The following is a 23,221-nucleotide window of genomic DNA, read 5'->3' as shown; positions in this document are numbered from 1 at the left end:
ACATAGATTGAAGGCAATTTAGTTCTTAGACACTATAGTCTAAACCTGTCATATACCGCCCACAGAAAACGGAACACAAAATATTTTAATTGTAGGGTGTCCTTGGACGAAAGCTTAATTATGGAAAAATTCGAGTTTGAACAATTATACACTTAATGTGTCATTACTATGTTATTTTATGACAACTTTATATTGAACCTTTTTTAACTGTATTATTCCAATGAAACACGATTGATAAAGTATTCAGAGATGTTCCATTGGATTAACATGGAACCCTTTGTCATACTGAAGAATTTAGATACACAAGTTTCCTGGATCACGTAAATACTTACATTAGGTGGAAATTACAAATTCAAATCTCAGTGATCTCAAAAGCCAATACATTTTAACCCCATGTTGATGCAAAGAAATTAACCAAAGTGCGAATTCCATTTTACTGATTAGAAACTCTAGACATGTTTTAGGTCGCATCAAATTGTCAGCTTCTCTGTACAACCGTGTATTTGTCCACTCAACGTTGTTGCAGTTTTACCCCAGCTACCGTTTTGACTTCAGGCGCACATAAAGCGCACCTAGGCGATAGTTATCCACCATTGTAGCCTGACAGAACAATCACTAGAATAGTCGAGTGTTTCAACATGTGTAGTCTGTAATACATTTCTAAGCATTCATAAGGACCTTATTGAACGAAATAGCAGAAAGTAGTTATTTGAAAGAAACATGTATTTGTGCTATCGTCCTGCAGTTCGTGAGCACATCCGGAATTGTAGTGTACAGTACCTCGCTGGACAGAAACTCCTTATTGGTGATGTCCTGATCTGTACATAGTTTGAAAGCAAATCTTGGAGGTTACACTTTGCATCACATCACGCCCCTCAGTACTTTAGCGTAATATGATCCTCTATAGAATACCTTACCTTTTCCAGTGATATTGACGGGCCTCCAGTGCAAACAGTCAGTTCAAAACAAGAGGTTTTGTAAACAGTGCATTTAAACCGGATGCAATACTATATAATTTGCAATGTATCTTAAAACGACTGCATCCATTTCACATCCTTTTGCCAGCCATGCAGAAACAGCCTGGAAATGAGGACGGTATGGTCAGTGGAACCTCTTTTTTTTCATTTGGAGGGCTGTGAGTGGAAAACAAAAGAAAACAAACAAAACGGCAATGAAAAAGTCAATTCTCACGGCTTGCCTTTATAAGAATTCAGACAGGGTCGTCAACGCGTGAATGACAGCACTCACATTGGCTAGACAGCAACTTTCAACTTGACCTTGGCCTTTAGCCGTGTCTAACCCGTATGTAAAAGAGCTGCCCATTTGGTTGCTGCCATTTTGTAGTATAACCCGAAATGTGGCCGTTTAAATATGTAACTGTTTGTATTTGTAAAGCATACATAGCCACAGCACAATACTTGCTTGGAATTGGAAGGCCCTAGCGGTTCTATCAGCACTTAAGTATGTCGCCGAATGTTTGTTTCAATTTAACATGTGTTTTGTTGGGGGAGGGGCAATGTTCTCAATTCAAGAATGGGGAATTATATGCGATGCTGTGTAAGACGGAGGCTCGAATAATGTATTTCAAATTGAGTGTAATCCAAAACAATACTGCCGGCGATCGCTTTCTTCCCCCCGTATTTAATCCGGTCATAGGGCGGGTGGAGTGGGGGGGGGGGGGGGGGGTACATATTTCAATGTTTAAAGCCTCCTCGCTGTACATTGTGAGTTTAACATTGCGGATGCGATTTTAACGATGAAAAGAAATGCTCGTCTTCAAAATATTGAATCACCAAAACAACTTCTAATAAAACCACATGTTTATAATACAGGGGGAAATTCAAGCCACACCAACTATATTAGATTCTCATAAGGAGTTCAAGCAGCTAATAATCACACGAGGACGCATTGCCAGTCAGTGGCAGATACACTCGGATACCAGTGATGCTATCACATAATCATCACTGATGTATAAACTGCACCGATACTCACCGCTCATGGAATTAACGGAGTGTTTCATTAAAGGTACATTGAGAGAACAAAAGTAACAATATCCCGATCCGGCTTCTCATCATTTCCTCAAGCTCACGTTGTGGAAGTACCTCGATATCTTTACAGAATTAGAATCCCAGAAGACGGTGAATACTCTGGGTGGATTCCCAAAAAAGGGGGGAGGAGGGGACGGTAATGGAATTTCTAGGTACGGCAGGGAGACGTGTTCTCCTCATTATTTCATGCCACGTTATTCGGCGGAGAATGTTTATTATATTCCACATTCAGATTCCCTGCTTCAGCAACGATGTCAAGGAGCAGCACAGAACCAATGGCTCCTAAATCACCAGGGTTGGTATCACTTCCAATTTCGAAAATAAGTTGAAAGGAAGGCCGTGCAGCTTTTTCTCAAGCATCTGTAGGATTCCAGCGTTATAACCCTGTAAAAATTATAGAAAAGGTGCAGGAATAGGAGGGGAGAAAAAGTAAGAGATAAACAGGAAAGAGAGAGTTAAAGAGAGAGAGAGGGGGAGGAATTGCAAAGAACAAGAAGGGAGCATTTCATTGTAAAATGATTGCTCTAAACAGCTGCATCACTACACAGTCATGTTCCGGAGGTAAAAAAAAACAGGACAAACAACTTTAGTGGAACACGCTTGACGAATTCGCCTGATAGGAAAGAGCTTTCATTCCACTTATTACAGTACTTGAAATGCAATTATGTGACTGCAATTGCATTAAAAATCACCCTTTGTGACGACCCATGCCAACCGAATGATAACGGCTACACTTGTGTTTTTTAAATGCATCTACACCAGCTATCATTCCTCATCATGTATTATGTGGCTGTAGTAAGATCACTTATCCTCACGCTTTTGGCCAAATTGTAGCAAATTAATTGCAAATGCATTTATAATATGGTTGATGTATATCTATCAAATCACACTTTTAACAATGTGCTACATATTATAAGACAAATCATATTTATGGATTTTAGCACATATTTAACAATGTGCTAGATATTGTGAAATAATTCACATTTTATCCCTTTTCCATGAATTTAATTGTGCCAGGTAGTCATAAAACACATGCACTGATATTTCAATGTGAAATCCAGTTATGTGAATTATGGTCCTGCTCAATGAATACACATTTTGTGCCGAGCAAGTTAACACGAATCGGCTGCATTAGCGGGGGAAGTTTGAAGGCTGACATTTATTTAAATACTTTTGCATCACGGCTGGCAAACGGCAAACAAGGAATTAGTGAATATCCTTATCTGTCTTATAAACGTCCTTTGATCTCAGCACTTCTATACTTGGAACTGACGAGAAACGTTGCTCTTATTATAGCAAGTAAACATTAATTGGCCAGTGCGAATGGAAATTCAAACTAACTTCTTTGCTCTATGAGAAGAATTCGGAAATGTAAAGTGATATCTTTCAATACACTTTGCTCTGCAGTTTAGTTTAATGACAAATATTATAGCCCAGGTGAAGCGATGTATTTTCTCAATTATTAATTGCGGAGTAAGGAATTGGGGCTCTGGAATAATTTCGGGCTGTTTTCGGCATTATTGTATTTGCTCGAACGAGTTATGTCATGAAGCTTTAGAAAGGTCATACAGATGTTTCCCTTTCACCATAAAATTCTGCTGCTACCTATTTCTTCAAATGTTATTTTCTCATTGGGTTAAAGCACCTTGAGGTTTTATTTATGAAGTTAAATGCAAAGAGAAAGAGCCGGGGAAAGTGTCATTCAACCCATCCGAATGACAGGTTTTGCTGAAATGACAATTCTTTGAGAGGAAAGTGTACTTTAATTGATCAGAGGTACAGATTGTAATTTAAAAAATGAATTGTATAAATCTTTATGCAAAAGTGACCCCAAACGTAGGCATAATGATCAAATACACAAAAACCGGTCGCCGAAATTTCAACTGGTTTATGTGGTCAAGCCTCTAATAGTGTGAATTGTTCATTTTGATTCCTGTCAAAGGCAGCAGTTTTCGCTTTGTCTTGATTTGTGTACATGCAGAATATTGCCTTTCTCAGTCTGGCCATGCGTTTTCATTTACCGCCACCAACCCGACGCCCATGCAGTGCTGGTTTATTTTGTGCGCTGTTAGTTCTTCGTTATTTCAGTAAATGTGTTTAATTCCAATCACTCATTCACGTAAATGCCCAAGCGTTCCTTGATTAAACTAATGGAGTATCTACCTTTTTATTCTTCATGTATTTATCATCTGCTTTGCATATCACGTGGCCACCTGGCAGCCAATGGGGAGGCAGGTTCCAGCGACACTGGCGCGTCAATGCTGCTAAGTCTGAGAGATTCAGTATCTCTTTTCAGTCTTAGGGGCTTTTAAAACGGCCACTAGTCTCAATGGTGGACGTGATATGACAGCGTCCGTGATACTTCATCCCCGCTGGATCGACACGGTGATGTTCGTCTACGACAATAGCTTGGATGAAATTAATAAAAACATGGATGGATTTTCAGGAGGGAACTTCACAGCAAATCAATGCAGGAATTTGATGGCTCATCCAGCATCCCTCGCCCCCAGCTCTGCCTACTCGTCGAGTGAGGTGCCAGCCCCTGGCATTGCTGAACCTGTCAAACAGTGCAGCCCTTGTCCTGCAGCTCAAACTTCGTCCAGTGCCGCCCTTCCTTATGGATACTTTGGGAGCAGTTACTACCCCTGCCGAATGAGCCACCATAGCAGCATCAAGTCGTGTGCTCAGCCCCCCTCCTTGTCTGGCTACCCTGCCGACAAATACATGGACACGTCCGCCGGCGAGGAGTTCACCTCCAGGGCTAAGGAGTTCGCTTTCTACCAAGGTTACGCGGGGCCATACCAACCGATGCCCAGTTACTTGGATGTACCTGTGGTCCCCACCATCAGCGCTCCGGGGGAGCCGAGGCATGAAACATTGTTACCCATGGAGAGCTACCAGCCCTGGGCTATTACCAATGGTTGGAACGGGCAAGTCTGCTGCTCGAAAGAGCAGCCCCAAGCTACCCACCTCTGGAAATCAAGCCTGCCAGGTAAGTATAGAGGAACACAAGAGGCTTTCAATTCGCAGGAGAAAGTAACACAATGAATAGAACAAAGCATTCCGGTGTGTAAATACATACGGGTAACTGAGATAATATATAACAGAGATTAGCATCCAGAAATTACATGCGTAATTCCGCACTACCAGCATTGCTATGTTACCACAAACTTTAATGGCTTAATATTATTTTTGCATGATTTTTCAGAAGCACTTCTCCATTCTCCCGCATGTTCAGAATTATATCTCCTGCTGTAAAATGCATTGCAAAAAGTGCACTCGATATTCTTGGCACAATGGTTATCTGGACCCCGGCGACAGTTACCGTGTTTTGCCCGGTGACGGGTGCTCAATGCCACGGATAATAAGGTGTGTTTCTCTCTTCACAGACGTGGTTTCGCATCCTTCAGACGCGAGTTCCTTTCGTCGTGGGAGGAAAAAAAGAGTGCCTTACACCAAAGTGCAGTTGAAAGAACTTGAGCGGGAATATGCCACCAATAAATTCATCACCAAGGACAAGCGAAGGAGGATATCGGCATCAACAAACCTCTCTGAGAGACAAGTCACTATTTGGTTTCAAAACAGACGAGTGAAAGAAAAGAAAGTTCTGACCAAGCTGAAAAGTAACAGCTAGTGCGACAATCCGAGAAACGTGCGGACTTCATCTGAAAAAAAAATAACTGATTTCAGCCTGAAGAAAAAAAAACCCACCACAGCTCATTTTCTTGATGCTAGATGTTTTCCCCCTGTCTGCTCATTGCTTTTTCTTTTTTTTAAAAGGGCAAAATCACAAGTGAATCCCCCGGAGAGATATTGTATAAAGATTATCTTAAATCAAGCTAATGTGCAGCAAAAAGTAAACCAAGCACATTAATCAAGACCCGAAGGTGTTGCTATTTTGAAATGTAGAAAACATGCGGGGCTGATTGTCTACTGCATAAAAAGATGTCACCTCACAAGAGTAAATGTACCAATTTGATTTGTGCAGTACCTTCACACAAACGTTATCTAAGCACCTAAAGAAAATGTGTTTTGCTGGAAAAGGTTCTGGTTAGCAAAAAGCTAGAGTGCATGATCATTTTTTTTCCTCAGGTAAACTATGGGATATATCGTGAAATGTATAATAAAATGTATGTTTACGCACTGCATTTTCTTTAGATGGGATGCGCTATCTCTAAAGATATTAATGTACAGGTAGAAAGAAGATTATATTCTAAACAGCAGTGTATATGGGAAAGTAAACACGTACTATTCTAGCATTCTGCATTTCGTCTTCTGTATATATTTAGGAGCATCCAGACTCTCGCAATTAAATAGCAGAGTAGATTGCCATTTTCTACGGAGCGGAAGAAAAATCTGTATGCAAACATAGAATCACCCCCTCCCGTGTAAATGAACTAAATATTAAGTCTTCTCTGTCTGCTTGTTATATTACCCACTTCACATAGCAAGAGTCTCCACGCAGACTTAAGGCGCACAGCTTTCTTCCTAAAGATGATAACATCTGCCTGCAATTGTATTTTTTTTAAATACTGCATTATTATATCTGCATGCACCCTCCTGCTTAGTTAATATATACCAATAATAGTTAAAAAAATAAATCACGAATGATAATCATGAAATTAAAATGTCTTGCATTATTATTATGCAGCTGTTTAATTTGTATACCCTATTGTCTTTTTTCATCTAGTGAATTACTTGCATTACAACAAATTATTTCACGAATAAAAGATGTTCATAAACAACAGCGTCGTTTTTTTTTGTTAAGAAGCATGACGCCAACTGACAGCTTTCAATACAAAATGTAAAGCAATATGTATGGACCAGCTAGACTTATTCTTGATGTCACCCAGGCCATTGGTTTAGACGTTTAAAATACCTTGAAATCATGCTTCCATACTAAAGTTTTAGAAATATTCAAAACAAAATTGCTGAGAGCTAAAGGCATCCAAGAGTATTCCCCGCTGCTTTTAATCGAAACCAGTAAACGTATCACGATAATTATGATAGAAACGCTTTTTGGAAGTATACCCCTAAGTTTGTATTAGGTTCTGCTGAAAGTTTAAAGACAATACATTTTCTCCATATTCTGATTGGAAATATAAGCTCTCCTTTTCGTTTTAATATGGAGGCAGGGCGTTAGGAGGGGGGCTTAAACCTTGACCTTGACGAAAACAGATAGTCTTTGACCTTGACTATTAACAGCTCATGAATAGTCATGAAGTGTATTGGTAGAGCAAGCGCGCCATCTACTGTTAAATCTGAGGATATTCATATATACGGGCTTTGGACAAGCAAGCAACCAAACATAATTGTTTCAACAATAAAAGAGCAAAGGGTGAACTGGGACCGTCACATGTAGGTCAGTGACACTAACAATTAATTATCCATTGTCTAAATTGTGCAAATGCTCAGAGAAATTATTTTAAATGTTCCCATTTCAACGGCTCGTCGGGAATCATTTGTTTATCATAAATAAAAAAACCTTCAAAAACAATCACCAACTTCGGGTATTGCACTAGGATCACAAGCCCGAAGGTGTAGAATCGATATAAGTAAGGGCCTATGGTGACGTGCTTTGCACAATAATGGTTTAATGTTGGTTTAAATTTCAGCCTCTCAGAGCAACCATACTGATCAGATAAAGTTGACCACGATCATATTTGTGAAAAGCATAGTTTTACTTTAATGACGTTTTAAATATATATATTTGATCAGCCTATATACGTACCCGTCCACATTCATTCTTTCATCACTTGATCACTCTGTCTTTATCTGCAGCTCGTTTGTCTGCTCCTGATAATCTGTTGGTCGGGTTTATCAATTAACGTTCATACTCCTGATCATTAAGTTGCATATTTCAACATGCTGCACTTTACAAAACTAAGGCAGGCTCTCAGTTGTTTTTCTTTCTCGTGCCAGTCGTATCATGGAATTTGGCTGGGAATAAGCCGAGATCTTAAGAACTGTACCTAGATATTTATGAAGCATACATCATCTCAAATCTAACGTGTGGGTAATTGAATGGGAAATTCCAAAACGTTTTCTTTCTGTAGAAATTAGTCATCCCTCCATCTGCATTTGTATTTTTGCATCAACCAAACATTCGTTTAAAAATACATAATTACAGATAAATCCCACAGACATGCAAAGAGTGCTGTGTTAAGCGTGGATGTTGTAAAAATACGTTCTTTGCACTTATTAGTTGCGACGAGCTTAAGTGAGTTGCTTATGTAAACAATAGATTTTTTTGTTCCATTTATTTCTAATCACTGTTAATTCATTTATTCTCCCTTGTGTTCTTAACACAGCCCAAACCGCAAACTAGGAGATGTCTATCCCAAAAATGAAAGCTGATTTGTCAAAATGTGGTGGGATTAAAAAATTCTACATTCGTCACATGATTCTTTCGAGCCAATCACGCCACCCTTTAGTAAAATCCGTTGAAATATTTGTTGGAAAGTATTTGAGGAGAACCACCCACATTCACTCTGATCAAGGCAGGCCTAATGGTCCAATGTCGTTGTTTCCTAGGTCCACCGAGTCGAAGTATATCGTAAGATTTCTATTTGCACGAAATTGAAGAAAAATAGTTAATCAGTGTTTATTAGTTAGGGGTAACCATTGTTGCTTGGTTTTATAGATGGAGCTGACAATTATCAATGCTTTCCAAAGAGGCTCATCCAGTGCAGAACCTTCTCTCAGCCTGTTTTTTTTGTCGTTCTTGTGCTTTAGATCAAATAAGCTAAAGGTAAAAGATGAGACTGAGCAGCCAACGGCACATCTCCGATTACCAGAGTCATTTCGTGTTATTAATTTATTTGAAGATAACGGTTCAAGTGAAATTAATTATATTGTCAATGTTGCCCTCATGATGTAAGGGCAGCAAAGCAGAAAGTGCAATCAATTGGAACAGACATTCTCCAACATAATCATTGAGCTTTCGATTCTGCCAATCGTTCTGTGCCAATGCATCCATCCTGAACTGTGAATCTCTATTTACAGTAAATAAACGTACCTTTTATGAGTACAGTGGCGATCACGAGCGATTAAACTAGTTTATTGTAAAAACAATAATGCATTTGGATCATTGAATTCGCGCTGGAAACAGCCTCAGTAATGGTCTCCTGTGCCGCACTCACGGGCAAGTCAGCACGTCACTTTAGAATGTTATAAAATACATCATATTGCGATACAAATACACCAAATGAAACATTATTAAACTAACTTTTAGGGACTAAATGTATGCACTGAATCATCTATAATTATAGCATTGCCTATTATTTATTGATGTATAAGTCAACATTAGAAAAAGAAACAAAGAAGTCATTGTCGACAGGCGTTTAAGACCTGATGTGCCTTTCTGTGTCGTTTTGAATTTTATTTCGCTGGTTTTAACTCCACTTCCTTAGAAACAAAAATAAAAATATTCACATCCATGTGCCTTTATTTCTAGTAAATGAAGTTGGAGTGATTGTTCAATTTGTAGTCGATGTGTTTATTTATCGTCATTAAAAAAATAGTTTATTTGATTTATTTTGCTTCTTTTCACGCGGTTGCCGTCATACAATCATTTCTGAGGTCGCAAATCAATCAGTGTAGGATACTGTAATATATATATACTGCAAAACACGGGTTATGTGTTTGCGTTCCATGTTAACTTCGTATTACATTATACATTTATTCACAATTTGATATTCTTAATAATCGGAAACATGGAAGTGTGCATTTAATGATTAGTGTGATTACTGCAAACCAACATTTAGCGAAATGACCTGACCTGACTTCAAGGATGAGCCACGGGCTGCTTAAAGTGAATGTGTAATACTATCCGCACTCACCACCTCTCCCCGCCCCCCAAAGAACAGCACATACACGTTTGTAAAAAGGCTTTTTATAATTTTTAAAACAAAATTTCGCCAGACAACTTATGCAATTGGTGAATTTACTTAAAAATGTGTAACCAAATGCTATTTAGCCGCGTCGAACATATGTTATTAAATGGAGTGATTTTCTTCGTAATATATCTGGTTCCATTTACATCAAATCTGCCTGGATGTACATTGGTAATTGACTCGTTGCTTTCCTGGCATGAAGAATAGAATATACCTGCAAATCAATAATAGAGTACACTAGATAAGACATCAGGGGTCGGAAAAGTTAACCCTTCAGAAATTAGATATATAGGAATGCATATAGCACAGGTGACCTACTTAGTTATGTGTCTAAAATAAAGCACAAATGCTAAAATGTAAAAAAAAATCTAAGGCCATTAATGCAGCCTCAAATATTGAATTTACACGTACCCGCCAACGTATATTTGCGAATATTAACGTTGTGTGTGCATATTAATTGATGTATATAAATATTTTTTGATATATATGTGCATTTACATATACATAAACTAAACAGGCAAAATACATGCTTATATATTATATGTAATAAACGGTTTCATTTCGCATTGCCACATACATTATATATATATATATATACGTATATTCACAAACACACACATACGACATTAAGCTAATAACAATTGAGATGATATTTAGGCTAGTTTGTGCCACGGGACATTTTGTGCATGCAATGTTTCACTTTTATCTGAGTAATCAGTCTTCAATTTACAAAATAAAGCAAAGGATAATTAAAGCATTATATATTAGAGTTTGCTGCATTTCGCGGGGAAATATATTTCATTTCTAAATCTAAAAATCTAAAATCTAAATTTTAGATCTAAATCTAAATCTAAAAAAAATAACTGCGAGTATTTGCAAACATTCTTGAGTACATTCTAGGTAACTGTGCATACATATACCGCTATAATTCCACTTAACATATAATATCACACGCCCAAAAATATCTTTGGATGCAACCTAATACACTTTGTACAATATAGAACTTGAGACTTCCTTAAAATTATACGTCGATCCATTTCACTTACCGGACTTTCTATGTAGACATAAAGTCAAACATTACATGTAATTACACCTCAAAGTCTGAGATTGCAATAATGATTGTGTGTCACGAAAGAAAAATATATATATTTTCATTCTTCAATGGAGCACGCTTAATTTCTGTCACCAATTGTGTTGTTTTCAATCGCCTTGAACTATTTATTTCGCATGCTTACAGCACTGTCTTTCAGTGGTGCCGTACTGGTTAATGATTTACCGAAACTGTGCGGGCCAAAATGTTGTTTATCGTCAAGTTCGAAGTTTGGTACTTGTCCATTTTTGAAATCGGAGGTCTTATTTATTTATCTGCCTGCAGAATGCAATATCATAGAATGGATGTTGCTCCTTTGTTAATGTGATTTGTTTCTAATAGTTAATGAATTAGAAGTAAAACGTTAGTTTTCCAGCTCTACGTGGGCAGATACAATATACGTTCCAGTGGCAAATTTGTTGACAGTTATGTGAAAACACACTCTTAAAAAATGAAGCAGCATATCGCCACCTGAACTTTGCCCATTGACCTCAAAACATTTATTAAGTCCCACAATCAGAAAATATATGTAACCGCATTCTGAGTCACTGTCATCCAAAGTAATTTACATAACTCATTAATAAAGTATCAGAAAGGACGCGCATGCAATTCATTAATTGTAACTTTCATTAAAATGCAATTCTCTCTGTCTCCTCTGGTACACAGACGCGGTTAGTTTTCTTGTTGACATTGAACACAAATTCAGTATTGCATTGTTATTCCATATGCTCTTTCAGCTGAAAGGGGTTCAGTCATTTTGTCACATTGCAAGTTTAGTGCGCACACATGCGACGTGTGTGGGTCCTGAATGTTCATCTGGGAGACAACGGCATCACACCACGGCTTGGGATATGCTAACCTGACAGAGATTAGGTGCAATTAGAAGACTGCCGCTTTTGCGTTCATGTGAGTGCGCCCACTGGGCATCGAAAAGATTTTTTAAAAAGGCATTAGGAACGCACTGCACCTGTGCATTTTGGAACAGCGGCTATTTCTGAAAGATTCAGGGTTAGAAAGCTGGAAGAATCTATCCGAAACATGCAGGAAAATAGTTCGCCTGCCCGTGTAGCAATGTTTGCTATCTTTGGAGGTGAGTACATCATATTTTACTGACGACCATTCTGAAATTCCAAGCTGTGTTCTTCGAGCCAAGTTCAAAGTAAAGATCTTCCAAGTTCAAAAGCGGCCCTTTCGAGTGAATCTCTGCGTCCTTTCTCGCTAATGCAATGTTCATGACTGCTTGGCCTGGCGCTCGTCCCATTCGAGGAGAGGGTCCTGCTAACATACAACCGTATTTTAGTGTCTGTTTTCATGAAAGGAAACACCGCCGAAAACACCATCGGACTATGACTGGGTTTGTTCCAATCTGATATTCTGTTTCCTTGAATCCCGGCCCTGAGTTGCCGCAGTGAAGGGTATAGCTCCATTTTATTTTTATCATAGTGCAAACCAAATTCAAAAACATGACCTGAACTCCCAATTTATCTTCAAATTGACATTTCGTATAAAAGTGTGAACGGGATGTTCAGTTCGAAATGCAACCCCACGCAATTGCCTCAAAAATGCCGGGAAGTGGAGCATTGTTCATGAGCATTTGTAAACAAAACACCGGTATTAGGAGGGCTATGCCTAAATTATTCAGAGGGGTAGGCTCAGGATTAATTAATGTCTCGTCTATTTTGTCATGCAGTGTGTTAAAAAGGCACTGACGCCCCGTGTTCCACGTGACATGTTGGGCAGCTTAACATTTTGGGCTCCAGGTTGCGGAAATTATTAAATGATTGCACCAAACTTTGTAATAAAATACGCGAAGGAAATTCAACAATTTTTATTGGGAAGATGTGCAGCAGCTAAAAAGAAGCAGGAATGGGAGGAATACTGACCCATTCCTAGTTACACATACCTACATACATACATAGACAAAGATCCTGGCATGTACTTGTAGTCTGGTATATCATTTCAGAGAGAAAGAAGGATCGGTCCTCTCAAATTTCTCAAAGGTGTAAAATGCTCGCTTATAATTTACAAACCGTGTGGCCTTCATGCCAATCCTTACTAAATACGCACTCCCCTGCGAGACTACTACTGAGCTATGGGGCACAAAGGGATCAGAAAAACAAATTAAAAGTATTAATTTGGCTTAGTTGTAAATCACAGTGCTTCATGTAGAATCTCTCATTTCAGGATCATTTTGATACATTTACTGTGGCCCAGCAAAGAATATAACAATGGAACAATAAGATAAAACTCTGGCTCAGTTTCCATCTTCAAATGTGACTCACTTGGGGGCGATGCCTATTATTACTTGGGGTGTCCTTTCATTCTTATTGGAAACACGCTCTTGATCATTACAAAGCCTTCTTATTTCAGTAAGGTGCTCGTTTCTTGAAGTACTTTCTCTTGAATGAACTTTCAGCGAAATTTCCGAGACACTAGGCATAAAAATGGCCGACAGTTGTCTTGTCCTTGCCACTGAGCAAGGCCACTAAACAGCCACCCACATAAAACAAACACATGGATTTCGATAAAAGACACGCACTTCGCTGAGGCCAATATTTGCAGTTTGGATTCTGAGATTCGTGAATATTTTGAGGGGTAATCAGGGGAAAATCAAATCATTGCAGAGCCCCCCCCCCCCCAAAAAAAAAATCAACACATAGCTAGCGCTCCCCCACCCCCACGGTCAACGCCTCCAAGAAAGGGTTTTAGTTTGCAGTTTATTTTATTTCACACCATTCATTTGAAAACGTGGAATAATGTCGCCTCGAAAATATATGAATGTTTCAATGCACGCAGCCGTACTAGTTTCAAAGTCAACCAATGTTTGAATTGATAATTGTGATAAAAGTATTGCAACAATGTGAAGGGGTTCCGTTAAAAGGCAGCAACAGCTCTGTAACAATAACCCCAGCGGTATTTTCCATGTTATAGTTAGAGGCTTGATCAGGAAATGTTCAAGTTCACTTATCCATGGAGATGCTCTTCTCATTTGCAATCTTTCCCCCTCAAAAAGTGGCGGTGTAGTTAAATCATTCCACGTTAGAAAATTGGCTCGGGTGGTGGGCGAGGGGGGGGGGGGGGGGTACTACAGTTAAGTGCCTTTGCATTTGCAGGCAATTGAGACGTATGTGCCTTCATTTGCACTGCAATAAACAATGTGCAGTGCAATTCCTGGGAAGAACTAATCCGAATACAAATTCCTGCAAAAATGTGCAAAGAACAATATGGCTGGCCGTTTTCATGCCGTATTGATTACCTATAGGGTGACAATAAAAACATCTATTGGCCACAAATATAGTTATCAACTTCTAACTGTTGGATAGTGATAGTTTAGAATGAATGAATGAATCCATGCACGACCAATTATATTTTAATTCACTGCTTCATTACATTACAATTAATGACACGATCGACTTAACAAGTGTCGACTGGGCTCGTCCAAATGTTTGTCTTTTTTTCTTGGATGAACATTTGACTTAAGTTTCAATATGGCTTCAATTTGAGTTCACACGATACAGCTTTCATCTTTTTTGAAAAATACATTTCCTCGGCTTGTGTAGCAGTTTGCCGAGTTGAAGTTCAATGTTAAGCAGGCTGTTCGCCCTTAAACTGCAAAGCTGTCAAATAACTCAAGTGAAGGCTTTCTCTTACCACAATCTTATTTTAATGCTTGCTTTTTTTTCCTCCAAACTTTAAGACTAGTTTGATATCCGATTGCGTTTCTGATTTTTTTTAGCGACCAGGCTTCGAAGTACAGATCAGTGTGCAGAAATTCAGCTTCATCCGGGTCTCAGCCCTCCCGTGGAGTTGGACTCCTGCAGGAAAATAGCCTGCGTCGCAATAATTCACTATCTCCTTAAACTTCTGTATTTACATTACATTTCATTCACATCGAATATCAACCGAATGTCTGCAATGCATGCCTGATCTTACAGCAACAAGGTAGGCCATTACATCTTTGGAAACATCTCTTTTAGTATTACATGACCCATTCTTGGAAATAAGTATACGAGTGATGGCTAAAAATGAGGACACGAGTCAATTTGATCCAGAAGCGGTATTTGAGAGTCACAGTATATTAAAAAAGCGAACCTTGAATAGAGGGCTGTTAATTGGGAAATGCAGATGGATAGAAAATGGCGAAGCGACTGAGGTAGTGAAGCGATCTGGGCTCATGTATCGGCTTTTATTTAATCGAAAGCACCATCGCCAGCTTCCCTTTTCGTTTTGGGTGGCTATTGAATCGATGCATCCGTCCCTTTCTTTTGTTGCCTTTGAAACATCAGCGGCAAACTAGGTTAGAACACACCGCGACATATTTACTGAGAGTGCACCCGTGTGGGAGCGAGAGGACGGAGACAAGAAACTAGAGTTTGCAAATCTAACGCGCAGCAAAGACGCAATACACAGTTAGAAACAAAAAAGCCTTACTCTTCCTAAAAGTCAGCCTGATTTTATCAAAACAAAGCCGCATCCTTGTCTCTTTTGGGGGGCGCCTGGTTGCTCGCGTTAGCTGGGAATGTCAGGGATTCCATGTAGGTGGCGTCTTCAGCTTACCCCAGGTCCACTATAATGTCTATTGCGGGATTCTGGTGAAGCTGGTTGTCAAAGTGCTGACAAAACCGCAGGTCAAACTAAACCGCCCGCTCTCGGTTCTCAGAGGTGCCTTGTATTTAATTATATTATAAAGACTACTGTACATGTGTCGGAATTTGGCCATTCATACAGCGACAGATGGTGCCACTGCCTTTCGGATGTTCTTTCTCCCCAAAAACCCCAAACCTTTAAACAAATCCTGCATCGCCCTGCAGTAATTCTGAACACGGAGTTCGCTCAGTGCACCTATTCAGTTGCAAAACCATTATGCACTATTTGAATTGGATCTTATTCTTAAACAGTTAAATTTGCAGCGACTCACGTGTTATGCATTTACTGTGCCAGTCTGTTCAGTACAAATAAATGTATTTTCTAACGAGATTTTAAATAACTAGGAGTGGGGCCATGCAAATTCTATAGGTCAGTGTAATGAACAATGACTGCACTGCATAATAATCTCTATAATGCATATTACAAAGCCTGATTATAAAATAATGTGCTGATATCAAATTATAGTAATATTCTCAGTGATTTCAGGGTCCACAATTGTTGAATTGTGCGCTGGCTTTATTTTTATAGCGTTTGAATTCAGTTACAGTAGGTTAGAAAAATGAATAAGATATTTGCATCGCATTGGTTTCTATATAATGAAAGAGTTGGAAAAGCAAGATTAAATTGTCAACTCCTTACCCAATAATGCTCCCAGTGCAGAATATATTTTAACTGCATGGGATTTAATTTAAATGGAAGGTCTTCTTGGCAAATGTTGATGGCAAAGGTCCTTTTTTTCCCAGGAAACATGTTTGTTTTGGCGCTGCGCAGTTGTTTTTTGGATCATCAAAAAGCTAATTTGTGACCAATCCTAAGGCAAAGTTTAACTTCAGCTTTTTTCCACAGTCCCATTCTTTCGACACATCAGGATTCCTCGCAAGGCGCGTCGCGTGTATTGAATCATAAAGATTGCTACACGAAGATAGTGTGCGGAAATAAAATGCACTTTATTGGTTGCCCTTCAATGAATATAACCCTCGCTAAACTGAAACTATTTTTAAAAAATACATCTCAACCTGCACTAAATCCGAATATGGTGCTTATTCAGTTGTCCTTGTTGACACTTCATAGAAATATAGAGAGAGAGAAATGCACCCATGGCAAATGTCAAATAAAACATCCCTTTATCCGCTTTTGGCCACGTCTGGCTGTTCATCCTGAACTTATTTTCAATGAGAGAAAGTGTTCGTTTTGGAATAACGCATTCGCGCAAATTCTGTCTAAAATGTAGAATTGGCCCACGCATCGTGGCTAATATTTCTCGGTGGCCACCTAAGCGGATAAGTGGTTTATCTAATTTTGCTGAGAAGCCGGAGGGTTTGCATGTGATGGAGTTGAACGTGACCATGCCCGCTTGTAACAAGCAAGAGGCAGCATAATAATCTTTTTTTTTTTAAATCCAAGGCACCTCACACATCTGTCAGATTTGTACGGATTCAATTTTTTTAGAGGATAAATGATCTAATATTGATTTGGAAACACTCACAAAAACGCAAACAACCGTTAATCCAGGTCGAACTTGTGGAGCGGTCTAACTTTGCGTCTCCACGGCTCAGTGCGGTCTGGAGATCATTGTGTGCTCTCATCCACTTCAAACAAGATAGGGAGATTGTTTTGCATAAAGCCATTTAAAGATTGTACTCTCGTCGTTCTATACACATTTCTTATAGAGCTTTAGTCATTATTCATTAATCATTTCACAAATTCTGTGAAAGCGAACTGTGTCTATTGCACCTTTTGCTTACATTACAATAGCAAGAAAAGAGAAAGCAAAGGGGATTATTTGCCAATAAAAAATGCCGACCAATATTCCGGCAGCACCAATATATGTGAGAGAGGTCACAAACCGTGCTCTCTGGAAAATATACAGTTTTTGTTACATTTCCACTGCGGAAATCGTTACGTGTTATTTCCACGTCCACCCTCGCTTCTAATCAGCATGTTGGAGCGACGTGAAGTAAATGTGCCAAATGCGTCTCTGGTGTGAAGGTTGAACACCTTCACAGTATTATTCGAGCTTTCATTCCCCTGTTTAGAAATGTGCAGGGCTTAGATGTAAAGAGCTTTGCGCTCCTGGCGCGAGGGGGGGAATCCAAAGTGATGCATGTCAATTTCTCCAGGCATCTGGTCACATGACTAACTTGTCCCTGCGATGTATGGAGATACATTTCCACGTCAGCTTACGTTTCCAAATTTTTACTCCGCGGATCAGCTTCAAAGAGGCAGCAGCATCTAAGGACCATGTTTAGCTGGGCGAATGCAAGCTATTCTTGCGCTAGGGGACCCCAAGCAAGCGATGATGGATTTTGATGAGCGGGTTTCTTGTGGCTCGAATCTTTATTTGCCTAGCTGCACCTATTATGTCTCGGGTCCGGATTTCTCCAGCCTGCCTTCTTTTTTACCCCAAACCCCGGCTTCTCGCCCCATGACATACTCTTACTCGTCTAATATCCCCCAGGTTCAACCTGTGCGAGAAGTTACCTTCAGAGACTATGCCATCGATCCTTCCAATAAGTGGCATCACAGGGGCAATCTGCCCCACTGCTACTCCGCAGAGGAGCTGATGCACAGAGAGTGTCTTCCTGCCAGCACTATGGGCGAGATGTTAATGAAAAATAGCGCCAGCGTCTATCACCCCAGCTCCAACGCGTCTTCCAGCTTCTACAACCCGGTGGGCAGGAACGGTGTCCTACCGCAAGGATTTGATCAGTTTTTCGAGACTGCCTACGGTTCCAGTGAGAATCAGCAGTCGGAGTATTGCGGGGAGAAGAGTCCGGATAAAGTGCCGTCTGCGGCAACTTCAAGTTCGGAGACTTCCAGGGTGTCCGTGGAGAAAGAGACGAGCCCCGGGAGCAGCAGCCCGGAGTCCTCTTCCGGCAACAATGAGGAGAAAGGCAGCAACTCCAGTAGGTAGAGTCAGAGCCCAGTTGTGAGGGAAAGTTTTGCGATCTCGCGCGCTGCTGTTAAAATTTTTATGTGCTGTTTTATAAGCATATAAGAGGGTTTATGGATGGCCTGTAGATTTCCCAACAAAACTTTTTTTATATAAATGACAGGATCACGTGCTCAGCTCTGAAATTGGCCGTGAAATAACTCCAGCCAATCGCTGCATTAAAATACGTCCAGCAGCACCTCAAAAAAGTGACATTGGGGTTAGAAATTCTGATCATTTTAGGATTAGGTGCGAAGTTATGAAGATTGGCTTTTAGCGGCTTGCGATATTTGCGTATATTAATGCACTCAGCAGTTCTATAAAAACACACGTGTTGACACAGAAACTCTATTTATAGGTTGTATTCCGTTCCATAAGTAACCGCTTTAAAACATAATGTGGGAAAAGTGACATTTTTAACAGCTATATAAATACTGCAATACCTCTAGCATGGAGCTTTCCATCATAAAAACTTATTTCAGAGCAGGGTGGCCGTATTTTATTTAATAATCGCATTTTATAGCTGGACTTTTGATCGAGTCAGTCTGAACGCTGCAATATTGCTCCTGAAGGCTGCTGCATGCTGAGTTTTACAGCCCAGAATGACTATAGAATTAAGCCCCCCTCTCCTAAGGAACTGATTTGTCCTTCTAAGTGCCTTCTTTAAAAAGAGACAGCTGAAGTTTCCCATTCCCGAGTTTTAGTTTGAACTCCTCAGATAAAATAACACTTTTCTGTTCTCCTCCTCCATTTCACCCATTTTCTGGGTTTAATGCACGATCAGTAGAACGGTTCACCTTTTGAGACAAAACGTTTTGCCTTTTCAAAAAGAACGTGTAGCCAGTGCAAGGCTGCGGGAAGCTCATTGGCAACTTTAAAGTATATAATTGGAACGGGAGTATTCCAGCTTCAACTTAACAATTCCACAACCATTAGAACCAATACAGATCGAGGCAGCCATCTTTTGTCCCAAGGACTGGTGAAATATGAATGAAAAGAGGTTTTTACGCTTGAGCGAACAATTGGGTTCTTTGGCACTGCTGGGTGGGGGTGGGGGGAGACTCTTGTGTGAAAATCAGGAGCTATGGAGAGCCACCCAATAACCCCCCCAACCCCTGTGAATGCGTTCACAGTAAAACATATATAACGCATGGGAAGGTGATGGTTCCCCTTCACTTCCAACGATCAAAGTTTAACGTGCTGTTTACCTGTTGCAGGTGGCCAGCGTACACGCAAAAAGAGATGTCCCTACACCAAGTACCAGATCAGAGAGCTGGAGAGAGAATTTTTTTTCAGTGTTTATATCAACAAAGAGAAGCGGCTGCAACTTTCCCGGATGCTCAATTTAACCGACCGGCAAGTTAAAATTTGGTTTCAGAACAGGAGGATGAAGGAAAAGAAGTTAAACAGGGACCGCCTTCAATATTATACCACAAATCCATTGCTTTGAGATTAGACTGAGATTCCAAAGAGGCATTTCTCCTTCTAACTTCGCCTTCTACGAAGAAAGCGACCAGGGCAGAATGCAGAGGTAAAACAGAACTCAAGTTCGAGTTTGGGAGCAGACACTTTGGTACAGTTTTGACAGGCCGGACAACTTTGCAAAACTAAATGGGACGTCTAGATTCAACTTTTAAAAAAACTAACTGGAAATAATGTTCATCGTTTATTTCACATACACAAACCATACACACACACACTATTATATTCCCATTCGTGTGATCTCCATGCTTTGTACAAAGGGCGTCTCAAGAGATTATTGTTGGGATGCCAAGGTGAATGTTTGGATTTAGTTCAGCGAAACAGATTTGTCTTAATTCTAAGAAGAATGCAGCTTCGATGTGAACACGGACCTGTATATGGGAGCCCGAGGAGAACGAGTGGACTGTTGTGGACCAGCTGCAATATAAAAACAAAGTAATAAAATGTGCGCATGCTTTAGATTAGGAAGCTTTCAGTGGCGCTCACTATCAATCACAACTATTGGGTATATATATTTTTTATTTTCAGTTAGAATGAGTAACAAGCAGCCTCGTGCTTTTGCAACTGAACCTTCTGTAAAGGGAGGAAATTTGCGCGACAATTCTCTAAACAATGCCTGCTCATCACCGCTTAGGACACTGAAACTTGTCCATAGGAAAGGCAGATAAAACCCTGCATCTCTACAATAAATCCGTGTTTTTCACCCCATAAATAACGATGAGTAGTCCCCACCAGACCTTCACTGTCCCAAACGGAGAGCATGCATGTAAATACCCAACCTGGATTTCATTCTCATAAGATGGCTGCTGATGAGACTCAAAGGCGTTTTTGTGTTAAATTCATAATCGCCGCCAAAATAAGCAAGTGTGATTCAATTCTGTTTCGAATGTGAAGTTTGTACCTTTTTTGCCGTGGTACTCTCTGTATAAACACTTTACCGTTAAAAACATAGCTTGGAATAATGCGATTTTTGAAAACAGGCTATTTTATGCTTGCTGAACAATCCGTGAGTGTTACTTGTACTTGACATATTGTGCGTCGTAATTTGCAAATGCAGGTTTACTTTAACTTTTCAAAAGAGGAGACACTAACCCATGATGGCATACTTGAGCACAAAGTATTGTAAATGTTCGCTCTTTTGGTACAGTATGAATGTGTATTTACAGATTTAAATAGGATTAGGGTTTAAAAACTGCTGCTCATGCATCTATTATTTTCACGGATTCCTTCAAGAGATGACAAGTTTGCAGTACTTACAATATCGAAGCCATCTTAATCCGTGTGAACCAAAGACAGAAACTTATTTTCCTTGAACACATACGTGTTTTATTGCACAATGGTAACATTTCCTGTACTTCACCGTATAATCTTTTTATAGGCCGATATACCTATAGGCCGCATTGTACAACTCTCGCCTACCCGTTACCTGATAACGCATACCAGCCTTTAAAAATAGTTTCCCCTATTATACCAATTTAATTTAAATGTTTCGTTGTGATCTCCGTCATTACCCTCACGAAAGTAGGCGATTTCCTTGGAGTTACACATAAAATGACAGATGAAAGTGGCCGAGTGTTTGCTTTTGCCTCTTTTGGAGGTAATTTCAGATTAATCTGCAAAACACTGAAATGTATTAAAGAGGCTGGAAGATGCACCGCATATCGTGGTGCCTTTTTTTTACATTAAACATTTAGATTTTGAAAAGAATTACGAATTCCTTGAAGGGAAGGTCTTAATCAAATGCTGTTTAATTAAATGTGATGCCGACGTTTGCTTAACATTTGTATATAATTTATATTTATCGGTTTGACAAAAAGGGTGTAAGATTTGCATGTATACGTTGAGAGAGCGCACAGTGGGATACACGGCGGAAAATCTGCTTTTTTTCTTGCGGACGATCAATGTAGGTTTCTTCAACTTTGCCGGATATTCAAGGCGAAAGGTAAAGCACCTGCAAAGAGCTGTATTATTGTGCATTCCATGTACGTAATAAACAATCATTAAAAGCTGGAATAACATTCACATCATTCTAGATGCATGGTATGCTTTTTAGTTCTTTTCTGAAAACACTGGAAAATTCAAATGAGACTTTGGGCAATTGCAACACCAGTTTTGCTTCTCAATGGCAGAATTGAACACAATTCGACAGAAACAAAACTGGTTGAATTGCAGAACTCACTTGACAACGCAGTTCATCTGGTAAAAGCAAAAATTGACCCTGCAATTCGGTTAATATGGCGAATTTAATTCCCCGATTGGTAAACACGCTACTACGTTTGATTGGGTTTGTAGGGATCTAGTTTAGCACCAACTGTTACAGCTTTCATTTGTACAACAATATTTTTAATACCAGTTTGCATTCTCTTTTCCTGCTTGTTTCCTGGCTTTGAACTTCTGTTGCGCCATGGACGTCACCTCTAACCTTGTTGCGAGGGAGGGTGGGGGGGGGGGTGGTGAGGGGATAATCAGGCCTGAAGCTTCTACACACTGGTTAGACTCCCACCGGAGATAGCCGGAACCCGATACAGATTTTAAGCGATTGAGAGTTCCAAGCGAGTTACGATCTGGTATCATGGAAGTTTAATGTTGCCTGCGGGGTTGCTTTAATCATGGATGATACTGGCCGTGAATAAAGATTTGACTGTAGCTTTTAGTTGTGTGGAAGAGGGAGTTGAGATCAGCGTTGTGCCGGATTAAGGGGCTGTGGCATTCAAAGCAAATGACACGGGATCGTCTCTGTTGCTGTGGTTACTAACTGCAGGGCAAGCCATAAAGCCTGTTTAATGTGGTCCGTTGCATATTTCCAAGCATACCGCAATCTATTTAGAATTCCAACTGTGGCGAACTTTATCTAATAATTCGTTTGTAGCTGCTCTGTTATGCCGGATATTTTTCCCGGTTCCTTCTCCGTTTTCGTGTTGCCACACCAGAGAACTGTGACAATGAATTAATTCAAAAGGACGTTCAGTCCACATGGTGGCGCCATTTAGATCAATGTCAAAGCCGCTGTAGGGCAGGAAAAATCCATAAGCAGAAATACTTGGTCCATCGTTTTTCCAAAGCACGAGTTCCATAAGAAATATGTTCGTTTCTTAAATCCGAATCGAATGCTGAAGAACTTGGCAAG

The 23,221-nt window shown here is 39.8% G+C and overlaps 2 protein-coding genes across 2 annotated transcripts; both read left to right on the top strand.

Annotated features, from left to right (window-relative positions):
- The first annotated feature begins 4,372 nt into the window (after positions 1-4,372).
- LOC119965617 (homeobox protein Hox-A13-like) lies at positions 4,373-6,785 on the top strand. Its single transcript, XM_038796400.1, has 2 exons — positions 4,373-5,040; positions 5,438-6,785. Exons 1-2 carry the CDS (start codon positions 4,392-4,394, stop codon positions 5,680-5,682), a joined length of 894 nt encoding a protein of 297 aa, XP_038652328.1. The 5' UTR covers positions 4,373-4,391; the 3' UTR covers positions 5,683-6,785.
- Positions 6,786-17,881: 11,096 nt separating this feature from the next.
- Positions 17,882-22,106, top strand: LOC119966076 (homeobox protein Hox-A11-like). Its single transcript, XM_038797267.1, has 2 exons — positions 17,882-18,586; positions 19,830-22,106. Exons 1-2 carry the CDS (start codon positions 17,938-17,940, stop codon positions 20,060-20,062), a joined length of 882 nt encoding a protein of 293 aa, XP_038653195.1. The 5' UTR covers positions 17,882-17,937; the 3' UTR covers positions 20,063-22,106.
- The last annotated feature ends 1,115 nt before the right edge of the window (positions 22,107-23,221 follow it).

Source organism: Scyliorhinus canicula, chromosome 5, assembly GCF_902713615.1.
Source record: "Scyliorhinus canicula chromosome 5, sScyCan1.1, whole genome shotgun sequence".
Classification (NCBI taxonomy): domain Eukaryota; kingdom Metazoa; phylum Chordata; class Chondrichthyes; order Carcharhiniformes; family Scyliorhinidae; genus Scyliorhinus; species Scyliorhinus canicula.
The sequence above is the reverse complement of the archived record's forward strand: the minus strand, read 5'-3'. Positions and strand labels throughout refer to the sequence as shown.